Genomic DNA, 20,278 nt, shown 5'->3' with positions numbered 1-20,278 from the left:
TTAGGGTGCTTCATATTGTCTTACAAGCCTCTGAAATTTTATTTTTCTTGGAATATTTTTCTTTCTCCTTTGGTTTAATTTATCTTGATCTATATTCAGGTTCATCTGACATCTATAATCTGCTGCTAAGTCAATTGAAAAATTTAGTTATTGTACTTTTCAGTGCTAAAATTTGTGTATAGTTTTAAATTCTTCATTGAGATTCCCTATCTATTCATTTGATTATATCTTTTTCTTTAATTCTTGGAGTTATTTTATTTTAATTCTTTGAATATATTTGTAAAGCTGGTTTGAAGTCACAGAATTACTTTATTTTAATTCTTTGAATATATTTGTAAAGCTGGTTTGAAGTCACAGAATTATTTTATTTTAATTCTTTGAATATATTTGTAAAGCTGGTTTGAAGTCCTTATCTGCCAATATCTGGGCCTGCGTAAACTCAGTTCTATTTACCACCATTATTTTTTTTCCTGAGTAAGGGTCATACTTTCCTGTTTCTTTGCATATTTAGTAATTTTTGCTTGAAAACTAGTTGTTGCAGCAACTGAAATTCTTTTTTGATTTCTGAGGATTTTGAGATTGAACTTGCCTGGATTGAACTTGCCTGGATTTAAACTGCACACTTCATCTCCCTTGTGATATGTAGCTGCTGACATCTGTTTTATGGCTTCTCATGGCTGCTTCTTTAGCCTGGCCCTGTAGGGTTCTTCCCTGTACCTGCGAAGTTGGTGGTTCAACAAAGATTTGGACATGGATGTGACTTACCCTCTCTGTGATTTCCTTGCTTCTGCCAGATTTGGACTCCGTAATCTGACCCTTCAAACCATTTATTTGACTTCAGCCTTCTGCAACTACAGCTGCCCAAGTCGAGGAATGTCCTTGGTTAAGGAAAGTGTCAACTTGCTGGATGTGTCCCAAAATAAACCCAATCTGCCATTTGCCTCCAAATGGCATCTTGTTAACATATCTTCCTGAGGGGATGAACGCTGTGTCCTCACATGGTGAAAGGATGGAAAGGGGAGAAAAGGGCCTCCTTCCACTCACTCCCTCCAGCCCTTTCATAGGGATGACAATCTCATCCATGGGGCTGGAGCCTTCAAGGCCTAATCACCCTCTAAAGGCCCTATCTCTGAATACTATCACTTTGGTGATTAAGTTTCAATACATGAATTTTGGGGGACACATTCAGACCATAACAATCCCTTATCAGATATATTATTTGCAATTTTTCTCTCCCATTCTATGTGATGCCTTTTTACTTTGTCTTGATACTGACTTTTGATGCACAAAATTTATAAATTTTCATGAAGTCCAATTGCCTGTGTCATTGGTGTCATATTCAAGAAATCATTGCCAAATCCAATGTCATGAAGCTTCTGCCCTATGTTTTCTTCTAAGAGTTTTATAGCTTTAGGTCTTACATTTAGGTCTTTGATCCATTTTGAGTTAATTTTTGTGTATAGTGTCAGCTAAGGGTCCAATTTCATTCTTTTGCATATGTATATCCAGTTTTTCCAGCACCATTCATTGAAAAGATTGTCCATTCTTATGGTTTCTTTTGCTTTTTAAAATTTTCTGTTTTCTGGCCGGGCACGGTGGCTCACACCTGTAATCCCAACACTTTGGGAGGCTGAAGCAGGTGGAATACCTGAGGTCAGGAGTTTGATACCAGCCTGACCAACATGGAGCAACCTCGTCTCTACTAAGAATACAAAATTAGCTGGATATGGTGGCATGCGCCTGTAATCCCAGCTACTCAGAGGGTGAGGCAAAACAATCACTTGAACCTGGGAGGCAGAGGTTTCAGCGAGCCAAGATCGTGCAATTGCACTCCAGCCTGGGCAACAGGAGTGAAACTCTGTCTGAAAAAAAAAAAAAATTCTGTTTTCTGATTAATGGATTGAGTAATGTTCAGGGTCCAGCACAATGCTGAACTGAAGCAGCCTTTCTCCTGTAATCTTTAAATGAGGTACATTACTGATACAGATTTTCTTATGTTATACTACCTGGGATAAATCTGCTAGGTCAAGTGGTTTTTTTTTTTTTTAATTCCTGAGCTTTTTTCGAATATTTAAAACGTAAATCAAATTTTGTGGCACCTTATAAATTCATTCCTGTTATAATAGTAAAATATATAGAAATAAATGAAATTTTAAAAGGGAAAATAATATAACTAAAGCTTTTCTCCAGGTGTGTCCTATTTTGGGATGGTTCATGTGAATGCATTATTTTTAATTGTTTTTGAGAAACATATAATTATTACAAATAGATATTATAAAAGCTTAGTTCCCCCTGTTAAAAATGATGTTTTTCTGGGCAGACATTAGCAAACTATGGTCTGTCAGCCAAATCATGCCCATCGCTTGTTTCTGTAAATAAAGTTTTATTGGCACATTGCTATGCCCATTCATATTGTCCTTGGTTGCTTTTGCATTTCAACTGTAGAGTTGAGTAGTTGCAACAGAGACTTTATGGCTCCCAAAGCCTAAAGCACTTAACTCTCTGATCTTTACAGAAAAAGTTCGCCAACCCCTGTTCTAGAGAATGCAATTTAAACATTTTTTTTTCCAAAACATTATTTAATCTAAATTGGTGTGGTAGTTCTTGGTGGGCAGAATTTAGGAACATTCAGACTGTTTACTAGTGTCTTCAATGGATGCTTAACTGTGCTAGGTTCCAAGGGAGTCTGGCTCTAACCTTGTGAAGTGGGCCCAGGACAGATATAATAGCTTGATTATAACTAAAAGTAATAACACTTAGCAAAATTGAACTCTTAGCCATTTCTGTATTGGATTTCTGTGGTTTAGGAGTATCCTAAATATCGTCAAAATTTGCACTCATTCTCTTGGACTAGCAACTGTTACTACTTGACTTGAATTTGGATTTTTAGAGCAGTTCTTCATAAAACATTCTACAGAGCCACAGCAGGTGCAGCAGCCACCATGAGTATAATGTCTCTTAGAATTATCAGGACAAGACCTGGATGGGTGCTTCACAACTCCACAAAAGAAATACTGCAAAAGGAAATTTGCTGAAAGCTGGGTCATCTTTGGCCAGGCGCTTGTTTATTTTGTGCTCTGACATCCACACCATGACTTTCCTGGTGGCCTGTCTTGATTCTTAAAAGCAGCTGAGCAGGGACATACATTATGGAATTTGTCCTGCCACTTGTCTTTTTAATCTTCCTCCTTCCTGACAAATCACCTTTTTGAAGTAGATACAGTTTCTTCCATTACTTTCTAGCTGTCTGCCCCTATCATTTCCTGGTGGGCCATCTGTGAATTCTGTCTTAGGTATTCCAAGAAGTCACTCGTATCTTCGTTAAAGTAACCCTAGTTTTTCTTTTCTTTGGTTTGTGTGGGTTATTGGTCTTGTGTCTCCTCCAGAGCAGCTAGGTTAATGAGCAGAGAAACTAGCCCCTATGGTGACCTAAATTAGCTTTGTATGCCTTGTTGAATCCAGTATGTTAATATTTGTTTATTTTTATTTTCTTTATGTTCACAAATGACTACTGTCGACATATTCTTCCTGTCCTTGGCTTTTTCTTTTTCCCTCAAAAGCTATATTATACTCATAGACTGAGAGGGGGAATGTTCTCTTTATTTTTTGTTCTCTTGAAGGTGTTCTTGGAAGTTTGATAGAACTTATCTCTAAAACCATTTGTGCCTGATGTCTTCAGTGCTGGAGGATTTTAAGCTACTGATTTAAGGTTTAAATGCTCATAGGACAAGTTAGTCTTTTGGTTTTTTCTTGAGTCAGTTTTGGTGGTTGTCTTATCCTAGGAATTTGTCCTTTTTATTTGTTTTTCAAGTTTATTATCATCTTTTCTTTTCTTTTAAGCTTTTGCCACATTTTTAGGGATATCTCTTAATTCCTAATATACTTTATATACTGTCTCTCCTTTCTTTCTTATTTTAGCAACCCTTGAATTTTTAAAAACTTCTTTCTGTTGTCTCTTTCCTTTCTATTTCGTTAATGTCTATCTTTTTGTCTTTTTCCCTTTATTTTCTTTGAGCTTCTTCTGTTCTTTCTGAATATTGTAAATTCTGATGCTTAGCATATTCACTTTCAGCCATTTTTGTTTTCTACTATCAGCATTCACGGTTAAAACCGTCTCACAGTACTGACAGTTTGGTTGGTTCACCCTGCCGTGGTCTTATGGGTTGTATGTTCTGACTGGTCTGTACTTTGCCATACCTGCCCTCCCCCACTATTTACTATGAATTGTGGTCTCTTTGGATCTGTTCCCCTGACCCTTTATCCAGGACTAATTATCCTCATGTAACAGGCCTTTCTGAACATTTACCTGAGGGACACAGCTTCATCTGGTTTTGGATAGTGCACATTTTGGAATAGGCTTTAGTCTTCAAACTGTCATTAGGTAGAGAGACAACTTGTGCAGTCAGTGGAAGTGATTTTAGGCGTAAAGTAGAAGAAAAAGAAAGGGCACCAGAAGATCTTGTTCTTGGCTCAGTTGTGACCCCAGCTACTTGGCAGCATGGGTTGGTCTAGGTTTGCTCTGGGATCAAAAGATGCCCCATGAGCTGAAGAGAGACATCTTTGGACAGTTGGGGCCAAGTCCCACGTCCTCCCTGTTTTTAACCTTTTTATGACCGTGTCAGTTGCCATGTCTGTAAAATGGGTAGCATGGACTAGATCATTGCTATGGTTCCTATCAAATATTCTGTGCTATGTTGCTAGGGTTTCCTTGGACTTTATGTTCTGATTATGAGTAGCAAGCCCATTTGAGCACAACCAGATTATTGCTTCAGTCCCTGTTCATGATTGGGTTTGTAATAAGAATTGGCTTTGGGAGTTGATGTTACAAGATGAATTTATTTGACCAACCTGAAGGTGTGATCAGCATTTTTGTTTCTTCTTCTTCTTCCTCTACCTGTTTATTTTGAAAGAATTTTAGATTTACAGAAGGGTTACAAAGATAGCACAGAAGGTGCCTGTTCACCCTTCACCCTCCCTCCCCTAGTGTCAACATCTTCTATAACCATGAATAATTTCCACCAATGTCCGTTTCCTCCTCCTGATCCAGCATACCATGCTACATTTAGTCTTCAAGTCTTTTTAGTCTACTCTTCCAATCTGAGATCTTTTCTTGGTTTTTCCTTATTTTTCACCATCTGGACACTTTTGAGAAGTACTGGTCAGGTGATCTATAGAATGTCCCTTAATATATACGTGCCTGATGTTTTCTCATTATTAGACTGTGGGGCTTTGAATTTGGGAGGAAAGGGAAGTACCTTTCTCCTCACATCATATCAGAGAGGTGGGGTGCATGATATGAACGTTACTACTGGTGATAACCCTGATCACAGTTAAGGGAGTGTCTGCTAGATTTCTTCACCGTAAAGTTACTCTTTTCTCTTTTTTATAATTGATTTGTTACAATCTCTTTTTTTAAAAAACTTAATCCATTGTATTTTTAAGAAATCAATTTTACTGGATTTTTTGAATAATTTTGAATAATTATTAATTGAATAATTCAATTTGTTGAATAATTTTTACGTTCCATAAAATTTTCCAATTATAAGTATATAAGCCAGTGATTTTTGGCAAATTTGGAGAGTTGTGTAACCATCATCAAAATCCAGTTTTAGGACATTTCCGTCACCCCCCCCAAAAATACTGGCTGTTTGCTGTCAGCCTGTTTCCATCCCAGCTCCAAGCAATCTCTGATCTGTTCTGTCTCTACCAACTTGCCTTTCCAGGACAGTTCACATAAATGGAATGATAAAATATGCAATCTTTTGCATCTGGTTTCTTTTTCATTTAGCACAGTGTGTTTTCAAGGTTCATCCAAATGTAACATGTGTTAATATTTTGTTCCTTTTTATTGTTGAGTAGTATTCCATTGTATGAATATCACATTTCGTTTATGCATCTATCATAAACAAAATTAGTTGATGGGTTGTTTCCAGTTTTAGGCTATTATAAATTACCCTGCTACAAACATTCACAAACATGTCTTTGCATAGACATTGTTTTCATTTCTTTTGGGTAGGTTCCTAGGAGTAGAATTGCTGGGTCATTGGGTGAGCTTATGTTTGACTTCTTAAATAACTGCCAAATTGTTTCACAAAGTGGCTGTACCATAACACATTGCCATCAGCAATAGATGAGGGTTTCAATTTCTCCACATCCTTGTCAACAGTTTTTTTTTTTTTTTTTAATTGTAGCCATTCTAGTAGGCCAAAAGTGGCATTTCATTGTGGTTATAACTTGCATTTCCCTAAGGACTTAGGATGTGAAATATTTTTTAATTGATAAGTAGCCATTTGTATGTTTTCTTTGAAGAAATGTCTGTTCAGATTTTCTGTCCATTTTTAATGGGGTTGTTTTCTTCTTATTGAATTGTAAGAGTTCTTTATATATTTTGAATCTAATTCTTTTATCAGAAATGTGATTTGTAAACATTTTCTTGCAGTCTATGGCTTGTTTTTCATTTTCTTAGTGGTGTCTTTTTTCTTTAATTTCCATAAGTTATTGGGGAACAAGTGGTGTTTGGTTACATGAGTAAGTTCTTTAGTGGTGATTTGTGAGATTTTGGTATACCCGTCACCCGGGCAGTAGACACTGCACCCTATTTGTAGAGTTTTATTCCTCACCCCCTTCCCACCCTTTCCCCCTGAGTCCCTGAAGTCCACTGTGTCATTCTTATGCCTTTGTATCATCATAGCTTAGCTCCCACTTATGAGTGAGAGCATATGACGTTTGGTTTTCCATTCCTGAGTTACTTCACTTAGAATAATAGTCTCCAGTCTCATCTGGGTTGCTATGAATGCCATTAGTTCATTTCTTTTTATGATGGCTGAGTAGTATTCCATCATACATATATACATATCATAGTTTCTATATTCATTTGTTGATTGATGGGCATTTGGGTTGGTTTCTTGATTTTGCAATTGCGAATTGTGCTGCTATAAACATGCATGTACAAGTATCTTTTTTTTATAATGACTCTTTTCCTCTGGGTAGATACCCAGTAGTATCTGGCTATCTGCTGGATCAAATGGTAGTTCTACTCTTAGTTATTTAAGGAATCTCCACACTGTTTTCTATAGTGGTTGCACTAGTTTACATTGCCACCAGCAGTGTAGAAGTGTTCCCTGCTCACCACAGCCACACCAACATCTACTACTTTTTGATTATGGCCATTCTTGCAGGAGTAAGGTGGTATTGCATTGTGGTTTTGATTTGCATTTCCCTGATCATTAGTGATGTTGAGCATTTTTTCATATATTTGTTGGCCGTTTGTATATCTTCTTTTGAGAATTGTCTGTTCATGTCCTTAGCCCACTTTTTGATGGGATTGTTTTTTTCTTGTTGATTTGTTTGAGTTCATTGTAGATTCTGGACAGTAGTCCTTTGTCGGATGTATAGATTGTGAAGATTTTCTCTCACTCTGTGGGTTGCCTTTTTACTCTGCTGACTGTTCCTTTTGCCATGCAAAAGCTCTTTAGTTTAATTAAGTCCCAGCAATTTATCTTTGTTTTTATTGCATTGGCTTTTGGATTTTTGGTCATGAAATCCTTGCCTAAGCCAATATCTAGAGGGGTTTTCCCAATGTTATCTTCTAGAATTTTTATAGTTTCAGGTCTTAGATTTAACTTCTTGATCCATCTTGAGTTGATTTTTATATAAGGTGAGAGATAAGGATCCGATTTCATTCTCCTACATGTGGCTAGCCAATTATCCCAGCACCATTTGTTGAAAAGACTGTCCTTTCTCACTTTATGTTTTTGTTTGCTTTGTCGAAGATCAGTTGGCTATAAGTATTTGGGTTTATTCTGGGTTCTCTATTCTATTCCTTTGGTCTTTGTGTCTATTTTTATAACAGTACCATGCTGTTTTGGTGACTATGGCCTCATAGTATAGTTTGAAATCAGGTAATGTGATGCCTCCATATTTCTTCTTTTTGCTTAGTCTTGCTTTGGCTATGCAGGATCTTTTTGGTTCCATATGAATTTTAGAATTGTTTTTTCTAATTCCGCAAAGAATGGTGGTGGTATTTTGATGGGAAATGCATTGAATTTGTACATTGCTTTTGACAGTATGGTCATTTTCACAATATCAATTCTACCCATCCATGAGCATGGGATGTGTCTCCATTTGTTTGTGTCATCTGTGATTTCTTTCAGCAGTGTCTTGTAGTTTTTGTTGTAGAGGTCTTTCACCTTCTTGGTTAGGTGTATTCCTAAGTATTTTCTTTTTTGCAGCTATTATAAAAGGGGTTGAGTTCTTAATTTGATTTTCTGCTTGTTTGCTGTTGGTGTATAGAAGAGCTAGTGATTTGTGTACATTAATTTTGTATCTGGAAGCTTTGCTGAATTCTTCTGTCAGTTCTAGGAGCTTTCTACAGGAGTCTTTAGGGTTTTCTAGGTAAACGATTATATCATCAGCAAATAGTGACAGTTTGACTTTCTCTTTACTGATTTGGATACCTTTTATTTCTTTCTCTTGTCTGGTTGCTCTGGCTAGGACTTCCAGAGTCTGGCTATGTTGAAGAAGAGTGGTGAGAGTGGGCATCCTTGTTTTGTTCCAGTTCTCAGAGGGAATGCTTTCAACTTTTCCCCATTCAGTATTATGTTGGCTGTGGGTTTGTCATAGATGGCTTTAATTATATTGGGGTATGTCTGTTGTGCGCCGATTTTGCTGAGCGTTTTAATCATAAACGGATGCTGAATTTTGTCTAATGCTTTTTCTGCATCTATTGAGATGATCTTATGATTTTTGTTTTTAATTCTGTTTATGTGGTGTATCATATTTATTGACTTGTGTATGTTAAACCATCCTAACTCCCTGGTATGAAACCCACTTGATCATGGTGGATTATCTTTTTGATATGTTGTTGGATTCGGTTAGCTAGTATTTTGTTAAGGATTTTAGCATCTATGTTCATCAGGGATTCGGTCTGTAGTTTTCTTTTTGGCTATGTCCTTTCCTGGTTTTGGTATTAGGGTGATACTGGCTTCACAGAATGATTTAAGGAGGGTTCCCTCTTTCTCTATCTTGTGGAATAGTGTCAACAGGATTGGTACCAATTCTTCTTTGAATGTCTGGCAGAATTCTGCTGTGAATTCATCTGATCCTGGACCTTTTTTGTTGGTCATTTTTAAATTATGATTTCAATCTTGCTGCTTGTTATTGGTCTATTCAGGGTATCTAATTCTTCTTGATTTAAGCTAGGAGGGTTGTATCTCTCCAGGAATTTATCCATCTCTTCTAGGTTTTCTAGTTTATGCACGTAAAGGTGTTCATAGTAGCCTTGAATGATCTTTTGTATTTCTGTGGTGTCAGTTGTAGTATCTCCCGTTTCATTTCTTATTGAGCTTATTTGGATTTTCTCTGTTCTTTTCTGGGTTAATCTTGCCAATGGTCTATCAATTGTGTTTATCTTTTCAAAAAACCAGCTTTTTGTTTCATTTATCTTTTGTATTTTCTGTTTGTTTATTTGTGTCAGCTTCATTTGGTTCTGCTCTGATCTTGGCTATTTCCTTTTTTCTGCTGGGTTTGGGTTTGGTTTGTTCTTGTTTCTCTAGTTCCTTGGGGTGGCGTGACCTTAGATTGTCTGTGCTCTTTCAGACTTTTTGATGTAGGTGTTTAGGGCTATGAACTTTCCTCTTAGCACTGCCGTTACTGTGTTCCAGAAGTGTTGATAGGTTGTGTAACTATTGTTATTCAGTGTGAAGAATTTTTAAATTTTCATCTTGATTTCATTTTTGACCCAGTGATCATTCAGGAGCAGATTATTTAATTTCCATGTATATGTATATGATTTTGGAGGTTCCTTTTGGAATTGACTTCCAGTTTTCTTATGCTGTGGTCTAAGAGAGTGCTTGATATCATTTCAGTTTTCTTAAATTTATTGAGGCTCATTTTATGGTCTATCATATGGTCTATCTTGGAGAAAGTTCCATGCACTGTTGAATAGAATGTATATTCTGTGGTTGTTGGGTGGAATATTCTGTATATATCTATTAAGTCCATTTGTTCCAGGGTATAGTTTAAATCCATTGTTTCTTTGTTGACTTTCTGCCTTGATGGCCTGTCTAGTGCTGTCCGTGGAGTATTGAAGTCCCCCACTATTATTGTGTTGCCGTATATCTCATTTCTTAGGTTTAGTAGTAATTGTTTTATAAATTTGGGAGCTCTAGTGTTAGGTGCATATATGTTTAGGATTGTGATATTTTCCTGTTGGACAAGACCTTTTATCATTATTATAATGCCCTCTTTGCGTTTTTTAACTGCTGCTGCTTTAGTTTGTTTTGTCTGACATAACAATAGTTACTCTTGCTCGCTTTTGCCTGAAATGTCTTTTTCCACCCCTTTATCTTAAGTTTATGTGAGTCCTTATGTGTTAGGTGAGTCTCTTGAAGACAGCAGATAGTTGGCTGATGAATCCTTATCCATTCTGCAATTCTGTATCTTTTAAGTGGACCATTTAGGCCATTTACATTCAATGTTAGTATTGAGATGTGAGATACCACTCCATTCATCATGCTGTTTGTTGTCTGTATACCTTGTTTTTTTGTTTTTGTTTTTTTAAATTATATTTTTGTTTTATAGGTCCTGTGAGATTTATGCTTTATTTTTTACTTTTATTTTTTGAGACGGAGTCTCACTCTGTCACCCAGGCTGGAGTGCAGTGGCGCGATCTCGGCTCACTGCAAGCTCTGCCTCCTGGGTTCATGCCATTCTCCTGCCTCAGCCTCTCCGAGTAGCTGAGACTACAGGCACCCACCACCACGCCCGGCTAATTTTTTTGTATTTTTAGTAGAGACGGGGTTTCACCGTGGTCTCGATCTCCTGACCTCGTGATCCACCCGCCTCAGCCTCCCAAAGTGCTGGGATTACAAGGGTGAGCCACCGTGCCCGGCGGAGATTTATGCTTTAAAGAGGTTCTGTTTTGATGTGTTTCCAGGATTTGTTTCAAGATTTAGAGCTCCTTTAAGCAGTTCTTGTGGTGGTGGCTTGGTAGTGGTGAATTCTCTCAGCATTTGATTGTCTGAAAAAGACTACATCATTCCTTCATATATGAAGGTTTGTTTCACTGGGTACAAATTTCTTGGCTAATTGTTTTGTTTGAGGAGGCTGAAGATAGGGCCCCAACCCCTTCTAGCTTGTGGGGTTTCTGCAGAGAAATCTGCTGTTAATCTGATAGGTTTTCTTTTATAGGTTACCTGGTGCTTTTGTCTGACAGCTTTAAAGATTCTTTCCTTTGTCTTAACTTTAGATAACCTGATGACAATGTGCCTAGGTGATGATCTTTTTGTGATGAATTTCTCAGGTGTTCTTTGTGGTTCTTGTATTTGGATGTCTAGTGCTCTAGCAAGGCTGGGGGAGTTTTCCTCGGTTATTTCCCCAAATATGTTTTCCAAACTTTTAGATTTCTCTTCTTCCTCAGGAACACTGATTATTCTTAGATTTGGTCATTTAACATAATCCCAGACTTCTTGGAGGCTTTGTTCATATTTTCTTATTATTTTTTCTTTGTCTTGTTGGATTGGGTTAATTTGAAGACCTTGTCTTTGAGCTCTGAATTTCTTTCTTCTCCTTGTTCAATTCTATTGCTGAGACTTTCCAAGCATTTTGCATTTCTATAAGTGTGTCTGTTGTTTCCTGGAGTTTTGATTTTTTTTAGTGCTATTTCCTTGAATATCTATTTCCTGCCTTCACTTCTTGTATCATTTTTTGGATTTCCTTACAATGGGCTTCGCCTTTCTCTGGTGCCTCCCTGATTAGCTTAATAACTAACCTCCTAAAATTCTTTTTCAGGTAAATCAGGGATTTCTTCTTTGTTTGGGTCTGTTGCTGGTGAGCTACTGTGATTTTCTGGAGGTGTTAAAGAACCTTGTTTCATCATATTACCAGAGTTGGTTTTCTGGTTCCTTCTAGGGCTAGGGCTGAAGGCTTCTTTTGTCCCATGGAGTGTTCCCTTGAGGTAGTACTTTCCTCCTTTTCCTATGGATGTGGCTTCCTGAGAGCCAAGCTGTAATGATTGTTATCTCTTCTGGGTCTAGCCAGCCAGTAAGTCTACCAGGCTCCAGCTGGTACTGGGGGTTGTCTGCACAGAGTCCTGTGATGTGAACCATCTGTGGGTCTCTCAGTCATGGATACGAGCACAGTATTTGGGGTGTCTCCCGGGTCCTGCAGGAGCAATCTGCTTCTTTCAGGGAGTCTGTGGGTCCTCTCAGGTTTCCTGATTTATTCCTGCAGTTGTTCTGGAGCAGAAGTTTACAATGCGAGCCTCCACACACTGCTCTGTCTGTCCCAGTCAGAGCTGCAATCTAGTCCTGCCTCCCGTCTGCCATGTTCCCCAGTGGTGTCTTTTGAAACAAAACATTTAAAACATTGATGAAGTTAGGTTTGTCAATTGATTGTGTTTTGGGTGTTGAATCTAAGAACTCTTTGCCTAACCCAAGGTTGGGAGATTTTTACTTTTTCTAAAAGCTGTATAGTTTTAGCTCTTACATTCATGTCTATGATCCATTTTGAATTATTTTTTATGTCTGATGTAAGGTAAAGGTCCAACCTCACTTTATAAAATACTTAATACATTTAAAAATATGAATAGGCTTTATTTTTAGAATAGTTTTTAGATTTATAGAAAAATTGAGGGGCAAGAGCAGAGTTCCAATGTATCACCTCCCCTAATTGTTTCCCCTATTATTAACATATTGCATTAGGGAGGTACATTTGTTTCAATTGACGAACCAATATTGACATATACATTAGTTTTCTAGGGCGTCCATAACAAAATGCCACAGACTGGGTGGCTTAAACTAGGGGTCCCCAGTCCCCGGGCCATGGACCAGTACCAGTCTGTGGCCTGTTAGGAGCTAGACTGCACAGCAGGAGGTGAGTGGTGGGCGAGTGGACAAAGTTTCATCTGTATTTACAGTCACTCCCATTGCTCATGTTACCGCCTGAGCTCTGCCTCCTGTCAGATCAGTGGCAGCATCAGATTCTCGTAAGAGTGCAGACCCTACTGTGAACTTCGCATGCGAGGGATCTAGGGTGCACGCTCCTTATGAGAACCTAATGCCTGATGATCTGTCACTGTCTCCCATCATCCCCAGATGGGACTATCTAGTTGCAAGAAAACAAGCTCAGGGCTCCCACTGATTCTACATTATGGTGAGTTGTATAATTATTTCATTATATATTACACTGTAATAATATAAATAAAGTGCACAATAAATGTAATGCACTTGAATCATCCAGAAACCATCCCCTCCCTTTCCTGGTCCATGTAAAAATTGAACCAGTTTCTTCCATGAAACTGGTTCCTGGTGCCAAAAAGGTTGGAGACTACTGACTTAAACAACAGAAATTAATTTTCTCACAGTTGTGGAGGCTAGAAGTTCAAGGTCAAGGTGCCAGAAGGCTTGTTTTCTTCAGAGGCTTCTTCTTGGCTTGCAGATGGCTGCCTTCTCACTATGTCCATACTTGGTCTTTTCTCTACTTGAGTATTGCTGGTGTCTTTCTGTGTGTCCAGATTTCTTCTTATAGGGACACTAGTTCCTGTAAGAAGGTTGGAGTGGTGCACACCCTAATGGCCTCCTTTTTAGCTTCATGACCTCTTTTAAAGGCCTTATCTCCAATGATCTGCAAAGAAAGTATCTTCTGAGGTACTGTGGGTTTGCGAATGTTGGAGACACAAGGTTCAGCCTATAGGAATAGATTATCATTAACTGAAGTTCGTAGTTTACATCAGAGCTTACTCCATGTTGTACCTTCTATAGGTTGTGACAAATGTTTAATGGCATGTGTCCACTGTTGTTATATCACACAGGGTAGTTTCACTGCCTAAAATTCCTCTGTACTCTGTCTACTCATCCTTCTTACTCCTGGCCCTGGTAACCACAGATCTTTTTTTTGAGACGGGGTCTCACTCTTGTCACGCAGGCTGGAATGCAGTGGCATGATGTTGGCTCACTGCAACCTCCACCTCCCCAATTCAAGCAGTTATCGTGTCTCAGCCTCCCAAGTAGCTGGGATTACAGGCATGAGCCACCATGCCTGGCTCAGTTTTTGTATTTTTAGTAGAGATGGGGTTTCACCATGTTGACCAGGCTGGTCTTGAACTCCTGACCTCAGGTGATCTGCCCACCTTGGCCTTCCAAAGTGCTCGAATTACAGGTGTGAGCCACCGTGCCCGGTCACCATGCCTCCCTAGTTTTGCCTTTTCCAGAATGTAATATACAGTCATTTGTCACTTAGCCACAGGGATATGTTTTGAGGAATGCATAGTTAGGCAATTACATCATTGTGTGAACATGATAGAATGTATTCACATAAGACTTGATGGCAGAGCCTGCTGCACTCCTAGGCTGGGGAGTATGGCCTGTCATCTCTAGGCTACAAACCTGTATAGCTTGTTACTGTACTGATTACTGGAGGCGATTGTAACATAATGGTAAGTATTCGTGTATCTAAACATATGTAAATATAGAAAAGGTACAGTAAAGAGATTTAAAAACAGTGTGCTTGTGTAGAGTACTTACCGTGAGTTGAGCCTGCAGGACTGGAAGTTGCTCGGGGCGATTCAGGGAGTGAGTGAGTGGCGAGTGATTGGGAAGGCCTAGGCCAGTACTGTGCCCTTTGGAAACGCTGTACACTTAGGCTACACTAAATGTCTACTTTTTCCTTCAATAATAAATGAACTGTAGCTTACTGTAACCTTTTTACTTTACAAAAACTTTTTAATTTTTTTAACTTTTTGACTCTTGTAATAACACTTGGCTAAAACATAAATACATCGTGCAGCTGTACATAAATATTTTCTTATTCTATAAGCTCTAATTAAAAAAATTTTTTTTTAAATTTAAAAACGTTTCTTGTTGAAAACAAAGAGACAAACACACTCGATAGCCTAGGCCTGCTCAGGGTCAGGACTGTCAACATCACTGTCTTCCACTTCCGCATCTTGTCCCACTGGAAGGTCTTGGGAGCAGTAACACGCGTGGAGCTGTCACCTCCTAGGATAACAGTGCCTTCTTCTGGAATACCTCCTAGAGGACCTGCCTGAGGCTGCTTTACAGTTAATTTTGTTTTTTTAATGAGTAGAAGGTGTACACTCTAAAATGACAATAAAAATATAGTATAGTAAATACAGAAACCAGTATCAGTCATTTATTATCATTATTGGGTATTATGTACTGTGCATAATTGTATGTGCTAGAGTTTTTTTTTTTTTTTTTTTTTTTTTTGAGACAGAGGCTTGTTCTCTTGCCCAGGCTGGAGTGCAGTGGTGCAATCTCGGCTCACTGCAATCTCTGCCCCCTGGGTTCAAGCTATTCTCCTGCCTCAGCCTCCTGAGTAGCTGGGATTACAGGTGCACGCCACCACACTTGGCTGATTTTTTAAAATATTTTTGGTAGAGATGGGGTTTCACTATGTCGGCCAGGCTGGTCTCAAACTCCTGACCTCAAGTGATCCTCCCACCTCGGCCTCCCAAAGTGCTGGGATTACAGGCGTGAGCCACCGTGCCTGGCCTGTATGTGCTAGACTTTCATACGACTGGCAGTGTGATAGGTTTGTTTACCCCAGCATCACCACAAACACATGAATAATGTGTTGCATTACGACTTTACTATCGCTAGGTGACAGGAATTTTTCAACTGTATTTTAATCTTATGGGATCTCCATTGCACATGTGGTCCATTGTTGACTGAAACGTCTTTATGAAGCACTTTACTGTAGTTGGAATCCAATGGAATGTGATTGTTCAGTTAGCTTCTTTCGCTTAGTAATATGCCCTTATGGTTTTTCTATATCTTTTTATAGTAATAACTCATTTCTTTTTAGTGCAGAATAATGTTACATTGACTGGATGAGCCATAGTTTATCCACTCACCATCTGAAGTACATCCTGATTGCTTCTAAGTTTTAGTAATTATGAATAAAGCTGCAATAAATATTTGTGTGCAGGTTTTTGTGTGAACATAGTTTTCAACTCTGTTGAGTAAATATCAAGGAGTGTGATTGCTGAATCATAAGGTAAGAGTATGTTTAGTTCTGTAAGAAACTGCCAAAATGCCTTCCAAAGTGGCGGCACCATTTTGTATTCTGACAAGCAATGAATGAGAGTTCCTGTTGTTCCACATCCTCACCAGCATTTGTTGTTGTCTGTGTTAAAGAATTTGGCTATTCTAGGCCAGGTGTGGTGGCTCACGCCTGTAATCCCAGCACTTTGGGAGGCCGAGGCAGGTGGATCACCTGAGGTCGGGAGTTTAAGACCAGCCTGACCAACATGATGAAACCCTGTCTTTACTAAAAATACAAAAATTAGTTGGGCATGGTGGCATATGCCTGTGATCCCAGCTACTTGGGAGGCTGAGGCAGAAGAATCACTTGAACCCAGGAGGTGGAGGTTGCAGTGAGCTGAGATCGTGCCATTGCATTCCAGCCTGGGCAATAAGAGTGAAACTCTGTCTCGAAAAAAAAGAATTTGGCTATTCTAATAGGTGTGTAGTGGCATCTCATTGTTTAAATTTGCGATTTCCTAATAACATATGATGGGGAGCATCCTTTCATATGCTTAGTTGTAGAATTACAAAGAGGATTTTGATAGAGCTAGCACTGAGTTTACAGATCATTTTGGGAAGAATTATCGTAAGAATTGAGTCATCCAATCCATGCACATGGAATTTCTCTTCACTTATTTAGATCTTCTTTAATTTATCTCAACAATGTCTTGTAGTTTTTGGTGTTCAAGATTCTTTTGTTAAACATACTCTTAATTATTTACTTCTTTTTAATGCTATTGTAAATTAAATTGTGTCTTTATTTAATATTAAAGCTTTTTAGTTTTGGAAGCCTTCACGATTACAAGAACATTGCTCTCATCTTCTATATATTGAAATAATATAATTGCAAGCAAGTTGGTACTGTCATCTCAAGCGCATCAAGGTTGAAATCCCTAATATTTTGTAGCTACTGTCTCAAGAGAAATGAGCTTCCTTGTTGGCTGTGGATTATTTATTTTTAAATTCATTTTTGGTATGAAATAGTAACTGCTTATTTAGCTAACAATTCTTTTGCTTGGCATTTTAGGCTGAGCTCAGCTGGGTGGTTTTCTAGTCTAGCTGGGCTTGCTGTGTATCCATGGTAACCTGCCTGTCAGGTGGCTCTGCTGCTTGGGGCTTGCTAGACATTCGCTGGGACCACTGCAGTGCCTGGGCCATATTCCTTTCATGGTAGCAGGTCACCCTGGGCTTGCTTTTATGGTGTGTTGCAGGGATCTGAGAGAGAACACAGGCACACTGGACCCCAGGGGGCCTAGGCTTAGAGTGGTGGTGCTGTCACTCTGCCTCATTCTGTTGACCAGAGTGAGTCACAAGGCCAGCTGGAATTAAAGGTGAGGGGAAATTGATCCCATCTCTTGATGGGAGGAGCTTCAAAATCAGATGCAAAGGGGCATGGCCATAGGAAAGAAGTAATCGTGGCCATTTTTGCAAACAGTTCACCATGGCAGTGTGTATCTTTGCAGTTCAGTCTGGCTGATTAGAATCGGAGTCACTTTTGTTTGTTTGTTTGGGAAATTACCCACTTACGAATCTTGGCAGGGACAAATACCACCACTTCCAACAGAAGCTGAAAATGCCCCATATTTGTTTTCTTCTTCCATTGCATCTAGGGCATGGGCACCTGTGCAGTTTAGAGGTGAGGAAGGTGAGCTAGTAGGCCCAGTGTAGAATTGGTGTTCTAGTTAGGGTGATGACAGAGGTGCCTGGCTGAAAGGCCACGTTCTCATTGCAGAAATGGCAACTGTGCTGGTGTTGACGTTGGTTACAATACAGTTAAGTTGTGGGTAAAAAGGGGGGACGGTGCCAATTGTCACCTCTCTGGCTCTGCTGCAGCAAGGCCATCAATATTTCATGAGAAGCAGGGCCTGGTGCTGCGTCTATTTGGGATAAGTGCGTTTTGCTGTAATTGGACACGGTGAGCCCTTGCTAGAGTTACTGAAACAAGTGTGTACCCTAGCGATGGGTCAAATTGTCTCTTCAGGTTTCACTTCTGCAGGGAGATGGTTGATGTTGCCAGATACTCCTGGTTGGCTCCAAGGGTCTCACTGAACGGTGTGCAGTGAAGGGAGGAATCTGAGGAGGGTGCTGCCTGAGTGGCCTCACTCTGCCTAGTCTCCCAGGTTTACCTTTCATTTCAGTCCAGTGGTCTTGTATCACGTGAGTTTGTAAAGAAAGCTGATCAGTCAACTGGAGAATGATCTGCTATTTTAGCATCACTTGTTTAGCTTGTGAAACTGACTGTGTTTCCAGGAGGTATCCATAACTGTGGCTGTGCAGGGGCCCTACAGGGTCCTAGTGGGTCAGCCGTGAGCCCAGGGGACAGTGTGTGTCTTTCTTTCTCTGCAGGCAGCCTGTGTGGTGATGGCACCGGTGCGTGCTACCTGCTGCCTGTCTTTGACACCGTGTTCATCAGGAGGAAACACTGGCGCCGAGGCTTGGGGACAGCCATGCTGCGGGACTTCTGGGAGACATTCCCAGAGGATGAGGCCCTGGGGGTCGGCTGCCCAGTGTCTCCTACCATGTACCAAGGTAAACCCCCCTTGTGTCGTGCAGAAGCATTTGGGTAACGGTGATGGATAACACACGTGCATTCCGGGGGATTCTGCAGCAGGAGGCTCTGGGGAGCCCTCGTGGGCAGATGCAGGCCTTGGCTCGGCGGCACGCACGTGGGGTTTTCCTTCCTCCTGAGAAATCTCTGGTTGCTGCAGCAGAAACCGAGACTTCATGTCTGATCACAAGAAGGGAACTCTCCCAAGCTGGAAAATAATTGGATTCAGAAACAATCACCAACAAATCAATGAGCTCAGAGAGGAGGGAACCCGGAGAGCTGCCGCCAGGCTGCGGGCTGCGGGGCTTTGGAGCGCCTTTGCTCTTTCACTTGACGCCTGTAGTTCCTCACTTTGTCCTTTGAACTAGAAGCCACAGGAGAGCCCAGGGGCTGAAGGGAAGGCAGGGACCGGGTAGAAAGGCAAACTCTGAATGGGCTCCGCTTTCCAGCGCCTCTGTAGCTCTCTACGCACAAGACGCCTCCCATATTCTTTATCCACGTTTGCCAAAGGAGGATGAAACAGCTCTGATGTGAAACATCACACTCTAAGGTGAAGAGGGTGGGAGGCTCTGGAGAGCATGTCTCTGAGTCCCCTTCTCCCCCATGAAGCACACACACCCTACTTTGTGCCCTGCCCCGTTCTTGGTGTGCGGCTGTTTTTGAACGCTTAGGATGCAGTTTCTGGTGTCTTTCTGGCTCAAGGGATAGGAGAGAACAGTTAGGAAAGGCAAGGAAGCTTCTGTTGCTGTGAAGTCATAAAGAAAAGCAGGTAAAAACATACTTTTCCTCAAGTGGGTCTGGCTGTTTCTTTGTATTTTCAAACTCTTAGTCTGTTGTTAAAACTCTGAAGAGCCTTGAATTTCTGCAAAGAGCGCTCGAGGCTTCCTGCACCGTGTAGCTCACTTTCAGGTGCAGGAGCGTTCGGGGGCCCAGGCAGCTGGTCCTCTGTCCACACCCATGTCCTTCCAGGCCCCCTCCTCCTCCTTGCTTCAGGTGCAGGCCGCCTCAGGGTTTTAGGAGGCTTTGGCAAGGGAGTAGGAGAGAGCTTTTACTCAAAGGAACAGTGGGCTCCAAGGCTAAGGGCTGGCTGCTGAGCCTGGGCCAGCCTTGCTGAGACCCTGTAGGGCCCTGTGATGCCTCTCGTCCTTCCACTGTCTTTGCCTGCAAACAAAGATCTGAACGTGCTGATTCTGACTCACGCTGCTTCTCTCTGGGCTTCAGCCACCCAGGTGTGCCCGTCAGGTTTCTATTGAGTTCACTGATGCCTTCCAACCGGACTGGAGGGACCCCTGCCCTGGGCCCCATGCTTTGAGCCTTCTTTCAACTGCATCTCCCTCCAGGGGGGCAAGGACTCCATGGGCCCAAGAGGAGGTGCCCACTTGGCTCATGCTGCTCCTTCTAAACTGGCTCAGGGTGCCAGGACCCCAGGATTCCTGCCAGTGGCCACTGTGGGCCTGAGTGGACCTCATCCCTGGGTCTGTGCTCATGAGGGTGGACCATGCCGCCAGTTTGCACATCCTTAGAGCCCAGGGGTGGCTCTTGGGGGGCTGTGGATGGCGTGTGGGGAGGACGGCCACATTTGTACTCACAGGCCCCTTGAGGTATCGGGGGCTGGGGTGGGAGGAGAAGGGGGTGGACTGCCGGCTGGGGGCCAGCTCGCTTGGTATTGCCACATTCTGGTGCA

General features: G+C 40.8%; 1 protein-coding gene across 1 annotated transcript in view; it reads left to right on the top strand.

The window, feature by feature from the left end:
* The window catches only part of FAM169B (family with sequence similarity 169 member B), a 40,350-nt gene that overhangs the window by 9,720 nt on the left and 10,352 nt on the right, over nucleotides 1-20,278 (top strand). Inside the window, 1 exon segment of the mRNA XM_030815135.1 lies at nucleotides 18,393-18,575. Coding sequence (XP_030670995.1) covers nucleotides 18,393-18,575 — 183 coding nt within the window.

Source organism: Nomascus leucogenys, chromosome 6, assembly GCF_006542625.1.
Source record: "Nomascus leucogenys isolate Asia chromosome 6, Asia_NLE_v1, whole genome shotgun sequence".
Taxonomy (NCBI): Eukaryota; Metazoa; Chordata; class Mammalia; order Primates; family Hylobatidae; genus Nomascus; species Nomascus leucogenys.
The sequence above is the reverse complement of the archived record's forward strand: the minus strand, read 5'-3'. Positions and strand labels throughout refer to the sequence as shown.